This window comes from Orycteropus afer, unplaced genomic scaffold (genome assembly GCF_000298275.1).
Source record: "Orycteropus afer afer isolate SDZICR_OR568_19922 unplaced genomic scaffold, OryAfe1.0 scaffold00398, whole genome shotgun sequence".
NCBI lineage: Eukaryota > Metazoa > Chordata > Mammalia > Tubulidentata > Orycteropodidae > Orycteropus > Orycteropus afer.
Window position 1 is genome coordinate 553232 of NW_006921985.1, and position 10455 is coordinate 563686.

Sequence of the window (10455 nt, forward strand, 5' to 3'; positions counted from 1 at the left end):
TATTATTTTCCCAGCACCCTTTGCCATGGCCTCAGGGCAAAAGCCTAAAGTGACCTGGACAAGAGCTCGGGTTGAAGTGAGCCAGCCACCCCTACTGCCCTTAACAAGCTCATCCCGAATCACCCAAGCCCACCCAATCTAAAATCTGCCCTTCAACCCCACTCCTGCTAGGAAACCACCCTCCCAGTGGAGACTCTGACCACACCTCTACCACGGGGCAGGTGCCCTGGTCTGGGGGGCTGCAATAGGGCAGGATGGACGTCAGCAGCAGGACACGGGCTGGGCCATCTGCGAGGGGCACACCTGGGCTCTGGTGCGCACACACCCACCTGGGCCCTGGATGCCTTTCCTGCCTGTGTTCCGCTCCCTCCTATGCCAGGAGAGGCCAAAGGTGCCTATCGGGGAAGGGCCCTGGTACCTCCTATCACTGGGAGAGGCTCTGCTGTCCTCTCGCCACCCAGAAGTGGCAGTGGAGTAGCATCCTGGGACCCTCACGCCAGGGGACCCCACTGCTTGGGGGCCTGAACCCACATTATCCCCTCTGCAACTCCAGAGGGGCAGCAGCCATCTCAGACCCCTGGCCTGGCCCTGGTTGGTGCCCACTTTTCTGCCCCAGAGGAAGAGGGAAGGCCACCTGGCAGTTCTCTCAGTGTGGACGAGACTCGGGTGCTCATAAGCACAGGCGCTCAGGGAGGCTTCCCACAGCTCACAGCGTCATGTCAGGCCTCCCAGTGACCACCCCACAGGACCAGTGAACTGCTGCCTGGGGCCTCCGCCCTCTGTTGAGCCCAGCAAGAAGGCACAGGGGGAGACACGCTTGCCCCAGACAAAGCTCACGGCGCCTACAGGCTCTGGGCAGCCCTCTGCCCGAGGGAGCGGAGGCTGCGGGTGCAGAAGCATCACCACAGGCACCTTCTGGAAGAAGGCTGAGAAGTCTTTGGTGGCGCTTCCCTTGGCCGCCTTGTTTTTCAAAGCCATCTCTTCAATGGTGTCCTGGAGAAACTTGGCCAGCTCAAGCTTGACTCGCAGCTCCTTCTTCATCTTCTCCTCCTGCAAGGTCAGAGAAAGGGGCGCTGCACTCCCCAGAGATCCCCACGCCCCTCCCAGCTGGCCTCCCTGCTCCACCACACCAAGGCCGCTGCCCAGTGTCCCCTGCCCTATGCCCATCCTCAGGCCACCCAAGCCACCATGCTGAGTCATCAGATCTCAGTGGGCATCGCGGGTTAGAGCAACAGGTTTCGATCCTTTTTTTCCTGCACCCACAGTAAGAGATACGTTTCACATCTCAGTGCAGCACCCAATGACACACATGGGTAGACAAACACAGCAGAGCCAGGCTCGTTCTCATCTAGGAGCCATGCGTTCTGAAATGCTCTTCTATTCATGGTTCAAAAAATGCTTGCAACTACTTTGCCTGAGACCAGGAGAACCAGATGGTGCTTGGCTACCATTACTGAACATACTAAACAGAGAGTCTATAGAAGACTTCTGATCAAAGGGGGGGGGGGGGGGGAGGGAAATGCAGAACAAAATTTTCAAATTCTCACAGAATCCAGACTTTATGGATCTTTAGAGGCTGGAAGAATTCCTGAAAGTATTGTTCTTTAAACTTCAAACCAAAAATATTCCCTGATGTTTTCTTAAAACCCAACAGTAGTCCAACTAGTAAAAAACGTCTGTCTTGAGAATTATGCTGTGTTAAGAACTACTTATATGGGATCAAATTGACAACAGCAACTAGGAAGATTAAATAGGAACCTTAGGGGGTTAAGCTTACATTAACATGGGAGGAACAACTCAGAAAGAAGGATGAGAACGGTTAAACAACTTGAAGAATGTCATCAACGTCACTGAACTGTACATGGAGAAACTGTTGAATTGGTGTATGCTTGCGGTATACATTTTCAACAAAAGTAAAATAAATTTTTAAAAATACATAGGCCGTGTGTGGGTAAATGTTTTCCACGAAGGGCCAACTTGGCTGTTGCAGCACAAAAGGGTGTGGCTGTGTCCCATAGGACCCAGACAAAAACTGACTGGGGGCTGATCACAAATCCCCTTAATGGGCCCCAACCTGTGGTTTGAAACACAGTGGTCCAGAGACCCGTATCTGAAAACACATCAGAGAAACAAATCAGAAGCCGCACCCCCGTTTCAACCCCAGCATGGCAGGAGGGGCGGGTTATGAGAACATAAAGCCCCCAAAGTATCTAACACCAAGATCCGGCCATAAACAAAATGCTACTGGAAGCAAACCCATCCCAACGTGAGCTCGTTCCACCGACAGCCCTGTCACCTTGACTGACTGGGTCTCAAACGTGGACGGCAGCATGTTCGGGAAGAGCTTCACGGCCACAGGAAGCAGGAACTCCATGAAGGGCACCACCACGAAGACCAGGAACGGGACGAGGCGGAAGAGATCAGCACATATCCGGAGGAACTGGGGAAGGAGCGAGAGCCTGTTAGTGGACAGGAGTGAAGAGCTCTGTGTCAGCAGCGGGCTGGCGGGTGGGCCTCATGCACCAGTTACTCAGTTCAACCCCAGCCAGTGCTCCAGAGGGACCGGGGCAGCCTGAAGAGGACAGTGCTGGCCACACGCGCCTTCTGTAAGCCTCAGGCGGCCACATTTAAGTCTGTAATGCAGAGCTAAACTACAGGGAGCTTCATCGATGTCAGTAAAGTGACGCCGTTACAGAAACATGGACTGTGAAGAAAGCACCGTTCCCTGAGGGCCGTGAACAGTTCAGCGAGCCCCCAGGCAGCACTGCCTGTCCTTCATCCATGGTACCTGGAGGACTACCTCTTACCCACAAAACCCTCTAGGCTCCTAGAAACCAAGAACGTCAGCTGGCATCAAGCAGGCCCCACTCGTGACAACTCCGTGCACCACGGTATCAGACTACTGTGGCCTCCAGGGTTTCAACCTTTTCAGAAGGAGACTGCCAGGCCTTCCTCCTCAGTCTCTTAGTCTGACACCTGCTCCGCATCAAAACCACACACAGGCCCCAGTGACACGCAGGGGGAGGCTGCATGGCGGTGCACTGGCCAGGAACTGACCCCCCGTCTCCCTCAGGGCAGGCCAACGCTCTACCTCAGAACCACCACTGACCGAGCTTGAAGACCATGCACATACCCATATTTTAATCACACTTTTCACCCCAGATGGAGCTTTCAGGAAGACTCCTACCCAAATGAGTCTTTACTTTGTTGGTCACAAAACAGTGATTTTCAACTCAAGCACTAATATCCACGTTTCCCCACCGAGGTTGAAAGAACCCTGCCTCCTTGCACATTTATTTTTCATTTAATTATCAAAATGGACTCCTGGAGTCTCACAGTTTTAAAACGAGTTCTAACGTCACTGCTCCAATGACCCAGGCGTGGCCATGAGACCACTCGCGGTAGCTGCTGGCTCTGCGAGCACGCCTGGTTTTTCAGCAGTTTTCCGAGGTGTAACTTACATGCTGTAATACTGACCTGTTGGTGAGTGTGCACAATTCAATGATTTTACATAAACGTATAGACTGTGAAGTCATTGCTAGAATCCAGTTTCAGAACATTTCCATCACCCTGGGAAGTTCCACCATGTGCCATCACTGCCAGTCTCCGTGCCCGGCCCAGCCCTAGACAAACACTGACTGATTTCCATTTCTATAAATGTACTTTTTCTGGGCATTTCTCATCAATGGAGCCACACGGAACCAGCATGTGGCTGTGGCTAGCAGGCGCACAGGGGGTTTGCACTGTTTGATCTTCCTGATGAACTGATGCCTGGATCATTATGAAACGGTCCTCCTCACCCCTGGTACCGCCTGGTACTAACGCAGCGGCCCCAGCTCGCCTCTGCCGAGGCTCAGCGGCATGCCTGTGTGCACCCCTTCACTTTCGCCCCACCTGTGCCTTTCTACTTCAGGTGTGTTTCCTCTGGCAGCGCAGAGTTAGGGCCCCCTTTTCACTCAATCTGTTGATCTAACCATCTACTTAACAAATGAAAAAGAAAAAACAAGACCATCTCAACAGATGCAGAAGAAAGCATCAGACAGATCCCAATCTGTTCCTGACGAAGATCCCAATGGAGCCTACGGGCAGCTACTACAACAGACAACCAGTGCACTTACGAGTGCAGGCACAAGATGCTCACGTAAACGGTGCTCCTATTGCTAAACACTAGCAATGAGTAAGGGAGGAGCTCTGGGGGCAGAAGGCCTAAGGCAGTTGACTGCTAACCAGAAGGCTGGCGGTTCAAACCCACCAGCTACTCCTTGGAAGGAAGGTTGGGCAATCTACTTCCATGGTGATACTGCCTCAGAAACCCAAGGAGGGGTTACTATGAGTCGGGTCTGACTCAACGGCAGCTAGTCTTTTTTTTTTTTTTACAACAATGACTAAAGGAAATTAAAATTTTAAAGTATCATTTATAATAACAACAAATACGAAAGCATCCACTGAGACTGAGGGCAGCCCCACATCTAACGGCCAGAAATAATCTTTTAACATTGAACCAAAATTGTCCCATGAAGCGATCATATATAAACAATTGTTCAGCCCACTTGGCCCGATTAATAAAGAGCCTTTGACAAGCACAGTGCTCGCTTACAGAGAATTACCTGAAGGGAGTACACTGACAAGAGGTGATCTAAGGCCCAGGTGTGGGCTGGGGCAGACCACCCAGACTAAGGAGGATGAGAGGACGAGCAGAGAGGGTGGGGCCCAAGCAGGCCGCTGACCTGCTCAGGAGCAGAGTGAAGGCACGGACGTCTGCTTGTGTACTGCCACCAAAAGCAGACATGTATCCTGAGTCCACGAAAGCACGTCCTACCACCGAGGCGCAGAAAAGCCTGTTCCGCTCCCCCCGGCCACAGCAAGAGCACCCCCCGGCCCCAGTCTTCTTATCTCCTGGCCCAGAAGGAGGACCCAGAGCCACCCCTGCCCAGCCCTGCAATCAGCCACGTCTCCAAGGGGCTCTGGCCTCTTCCCATGGGGAATGGCATTAGAAGCCGAGGTCCGGCAAGGGTGGGTGTGCTCTTGTTTCTGGGGTGCCGGTGCTTCTCGGCCCTGCCCCAGAACTGAAGGGAGCCCCTGGGTATCGGGAGGGGTTGAGAGAGCAAACTGGCAGAGCAGAAGCTAAATCCTCCTACAGCGCTAACCCACCACCAGGGTCGACTCCCACTCACAGCGCCCCCAGAGGACAGAGCGGAACTGCCTGTGGGGTTTCCCAGGCTGTCGTCTTTACTTCCCCTGTGGCTGGTGGGTTCAAACCGCTGACCGTTCAGTTCACAGCCAGGCGCTGTACCCGCTGTGCCACCAGGGCTGCTTGAATTCACGACTACCCCCAGACAACCATGCGGCACTCTGACAACACGTCTGGCACTGGCGGACGGTTAACGTGTGATGCCGAGAGGCCAGGCGCCTGGAGTGAGCTGTGCCTTCAGCAAACACACCACTCTGGCTCAGGAAGCTTGCTCCAATGGAAAAGGAGGGGAGAGACGCAGAGGGAACTGAGCAGGGATAGGAGGCTCTGGAAAGGGGAGCGCCTCGAGCCTGGACGCTCACAAAGTGAGGCTGGCGAGCCCGGAGCTCCTCTGCCCGGAGCTCCTCTGCCCGTACCCAGAGCCCCGCCGACCCAGGGGCCTCGCCCTCACGTTCAGGGCACTGGACACAGTGCAGCCGGAAACCCAAGGAGAGGCATGTGCTCCTTGGAAGGAAAATGGGAGCCCCAGGGCCGTCTCCTCAGGCAAGAGTTCAGGCTGCCGCCCCCTCCTGCCCCACACAATCACATCACATGCTTGTCAGCACAGGTCTGAGCAGTCTGCGACCTTAACACACAGCACTCCTGTTTGGTCTGTCCACTGGCCCTTGATGACTTCTCTGGCCACCACTGTCCTGAGCCAAGCATTTACGACACAGAAACAGCCCTCCCCTGAAGTGTGCAGGTCCAGGTCAGCAGGAAACGGCCTCCTACACACCGCCACCACACACTCACCCCTGTAGGCAGCTCTGTCTTTCTCTAGGGACCGTGATTAGCAAGAATCCAGTTAAGCACTCGACTACAGCCGAAAGGTCAGCAGCTTGAACCCACCCAGACATGCCTCAGGAGACCGTCTGACCACCTGTCTGAAAGGTCCCCGCCTGAAAAACCCCAGGGAGCAGCTCTGCTCTGTGCACACACGGGGGCACCGTGGGTCGGCACTGACTCGGTGGCCGCCAGCAGCAGCAAGCACCCAAAGCTACTTAAATTCCAATTCAGAAAATTTCAAGTGTCCTCCACGTAAACCGATCTGTGCAAATTTGACTGACTTTACAAAAAGAGTCACTTTTTCTATAATTATCAGGGCTGATAACATTTTCTTCAAATCCAAACAACCCAGCAGTTCCCACACCAAGAGGGACCACGGCTCTGGCCGCCTCCACTCACTTATTTTTTTCCCCTTAAAGGCTCACCCTCGTCAATGAAGTTACAAAAACAAAGACCACTCACTAGGGCTGGGGTGGCAGGGTGGAGAAGACACGGGGAACGTGCTCACGGGCATGGGATTTCTTATAGGAGTGATGGAGATGTTCTAAACCTGACTGCGGGCAGCACGGCCCAGCCCTGTGCGTGTACTAAAGGCTGAGCTGTACACTTTAAGCACATGAACTGGATGTTAGGCGCACCACCACCAAAAAAGCAAAACCAAACCTAATCCAGACCCGAGAGGACGGTGGTGGGGAGCGGCAGCAGGAGCCCCAGATCATAAGGCCATAACAGGCATAACTGCAGCTCCCATCTGTGTTAAAATCGGTGGCCACCAAATACACTCGGCATGACTCTGAAACTCACTCCTCCTGCAGCACTGGCCTCCTCCAACTGTCAACACGCCCCCATCCAGAACAGAATTCCTTGGACAAACAAATCAATGAACCAACCCCTGCTCAGCAGTTCTGGGGAACAGAGCGTGAGATCAGAGGCTGTTGCTGTCAGCCATCACCGCAGTTCCCGAGACCATGCAGATCAAGTTCTCGCTTTCTCCTCAAGGCATGCCTCGGACAGTCACTCTCAGCCCCCATGTGGGAGCGCGACAACCACACGCAGGGAAGGGGCATCGTGCCCATTGCTCTGGAGGCCCTGGGGCCTGCGTGGGGACACTGAGGGTTGAAAGCTGTCGCTAGGTCCTGCAACTAACCAAGAAAGAAAAGAACAGGCAAGAATGAAGAAAGAAACCCTTAGCACACTGGGCAGCTCCCTCCCGGACAACCCAAGGCGATCCAGGAAGTCTGCAGTGAACCCCACCCACTTCCCCATCTCTGCCCTACAAGAGGTGCGGAGGGGCCGATGCCTCTGTGGGCTTCTTCACCCATCTGATACACACAGCCTGGAGACCAGAGACGTTCCTGAGGACACCGGGCCGTCCTCCCCAAAGGTGTCACAGTCATGACAGACCGGGGAAGACTGTTAAGGAGATGACCCGGTGACCTGGGTGGGGTCCTGAGCCCGAGAAAGGGCATTGTGGGAAATGAGAAACCCAACAAAGTCTGGGCAGCTGTGATGAGGTAGCGTGTGCTGTAAGAGGGCACACCAGGGAACCAGGAACTGGGTGGGGGCTACAGGAACTACGTTTCCAACTTCTCTGTGAATCTAAAATTGTCCCAGAGCTCAGAGGCTATCTAAAAACAAATAAATAAAACAGTCTCCAAGCTGAGCAGCAACTGTGGGAAGGCACACACTCCTCAGAACCACCCCCCACTGGAGACCACAGGGCAGTGTGTGCCCACGGACAGAGTTGTGTGCCCACAGACAGAGGTCAGAAGGCGGGAGGGGCCAGAGGGAGGACCAATGGCAACAGGAACCGGGAGGAAGGGGGAGGAGCGACCACATGTGAGGACCCATCAGTGACACAAGCAAAACGTGTGTGAACTGTTGGGGGGAAAGCATTTGCTCTGTAAACTTTCACCCAAATCACAGTAAAAAGTTGAAAAAACAAAAGAAGAAAATAAATAGCAGAGCCCGTAAGTAAGTCATGGAAAGACCCAGGAGCTCAAACAACGAAGGAAAGGCCAGCCTTCAAAGGGAACAACAGAGGAAGGGACGGACAGACGGAGGGAGGGAGGGAGGGTCACATAAAGGCTCAGGTGCAAGAGACAAGGCTGTGTCCGGAGTGGGGCCTGGGTCCCCTTAAGGGGCTGCACCTTCCCCACATGGGGTGCAGGGCCCACTACCCCCGGAAGCAAACACAAAATCTGCGCCGTGGAACCTAGCTGCCCACCTGAACCTACAGGGTTTCTACAGATGAAACCCCTCAGGATGAACTCAGGCCTCAGTCACGGACACACCTCACTCACGAGCAACAGTCAACAGACACAATTAAGAGCAGGATCCGGCCCCAGGAATGTCAGGAAAAACACTGGATTCAGACTAAGTATATTTAAAACGGGTGAAGACGAAAGTGGAATCTAAAATGCAAAAAAAAAAAAAAACCCTGCCAAAAAAGACCAAGCTGAATGAATGGGTATTTTCATCACAATCAAAACTAACATGAAAGGCAGACTATTAAAAGGAAACCATTATAAAAGAGTTGTCAAATATTAAAAGAATCTAAGATATAAATCAAACTTCTGGAGGTAGAAATACAGTAACTGAAAGTAAAATCCCAATGGATGAATTAAACAGATTACTTCAGCTAAGAAGGGATGAAAAAACAGAAGGAAAATACCTAGGTGTGAGTCACGAGAGACAGAGAAGGAGAGAGAAACCAAGACTACTTTCAGAGACAAAATGTGGAGGACAGAGCAAGCCGTGTGACCACTGCCTAAGGAAAGCCCCGAACTGTCCAAAGCTGGCGGGCAGTCACGTTCTAGCGCTGATGACAATGAGCTCTACGGCTGGCGGGAAATCATGGGAGCTGATGTCCAGTCCTGTTTTGACAGCTGAAGACTGACACGAAATCTCACAGCAAAGAGGACAAATCCCAAACATTCAATAGAAACACTCACTCAGACAAGCTCAAACAGCCATAAGGCCAGAGATCTGAAAGGCAGTCCGTCTGAGAAGGCGTCTCACCTACAAAGAAACGCAAGCAAATGGCAGCAGAGCTCTCCAAGTCCTCAGAGGGGTCAGGTGACACCGGGATGGCATCAGAGCAACGGGGGAAGGAAACACAGCGCGCAGAACAGACAGCGGTGACGGTCAGGATGCCACCTGCCGGGTGGTGTCAGCGGGAGTTCACCTCACAGGCTCCTCCAAGACGGAAACAACCAGCAGCTCTGGGGCGCCCTCACCTGCCTGCGCTCCCTGCGCGTCAGGGTGTGGCCGTGCAGGATCCGCCACAGCATGCGGGCGGCGATCTTGGTGTCGATCCACAGCAGGCGGAAGCCGTGGTAGTAGTGCTTCAGCTCGTCCAGGACCCTCTGCCCGATGGACTTCTTCACGGCCACCTCCACGGGGGGACTGTACACAGGGCCGCCTTCCTCCAGCTTCTTGTTCTTGTCCTTTAAGGACTTGAGGGACTTCTCCACAATGGAGTCGTCCCACAGGGGGCGTGACGAGTGCCAGCCACGCACCGGAAGGGACCGCGGTCCTGTGAGAATCAAACTCGTCAGTACAGGGGGCCATGGCGCCCTCGTCCCTGTGCACACACGCTCTGGCCTCGCAGTCCAACTGAGACGATCGTTTGTGAGGGAGATGCAGACGGGGTGGAGTAGGCAGCACCCACGCTTCGCGCTCCTGTGAGAAGAAAAATGGAAAAAGCAGTGAACGCCCAGCTGCTGTCCTTGACCTCTCCACACTACACACACCGGGCCTCGCCACACCACGCGCGCCACGCTGCTGAGCACCGGAAGGTGTGTTCTCACGGGTCCGGGCTATTACTGCCACTATTGCTCCATCAAAGCAGCCGAGAAGCCTACACTCAGGCCTAGAGGAACGCCACTCGTTCTACAGATGAGGATACTGAATGACAAGAAGGACATGTCCCACTGGCATCACAGGCTGATGCAGGTCGTGGCCTGGGCAGCTCAGAGTGGGGAACGGGCAGGAGGGCGGAGGGAGATGCCTGGGCTCAGCTCTGGTGCCCATCACTGGCTGTGGACATGCCCCCCACACAAAGCAACTCTCTCAGGCTCAAAATCTTCCCTCCACTCCACAACTGCAAACCGGGCAGACTGACAGAAGCTGTGAGAAAGGCCTGTGGACAGAGGGACACCAGCGTGGGGTGTGTGAGGAGAGCAGGGTGCCGTGGTGTGCCCCCTCCCTGAGCCGGTGCATCATTCCACCAGCCATGGGGCTTGTCTTGCCCGGCAGCTGTCTCCTCAGTGAGCCCAGGCCTTGGAAGGGCTGGTCAGGGGCTCTCTGCAAAACAAGGCCGTGCCCCCAGGTGCCCTCGCCAGCAAGGGGTTCACGAAGACACAGCAACTCCTGGTCAGCAAGGCAGGCCCATGGCTAACCAGCCTCCTCTCTGCCTCAGCCTCCTGCCTCAGAGG

General features: G+C 54.3%; 1 protein-coding gene across 1 annotated transcript in view; it reads right to left on the minus strand.

Annotated features, from left to right (window-relative positions):
• LETM1 (leucine zipper and EF-hand containing transmembrane protein 1) overlaps positions 1 to 10455 on the minus strand; it is a 74117-nt gene that overhangs the window by 37698 nt on the left and 25964 nt on the right. Inside the window, exons 2-4 of the mRNA XM_042782635.1 lie at positions 9256 to 9700; positions 2297 to 2440; positions 838 to 1050 (exon numbers count right to left, since the gene is read on the minus strand). Of these exons, the coding sequence (XP_042638569.1) occupies positions 838 to 1050; positions 2297 to 2440; positions 9256 to 9700 (802 nt within the window). The remainder of the gene's footprint in view (positions 1 to 837; positions 1051 to 2296; positions 2441 to 9255; positions 9701 to 10455) is intronic.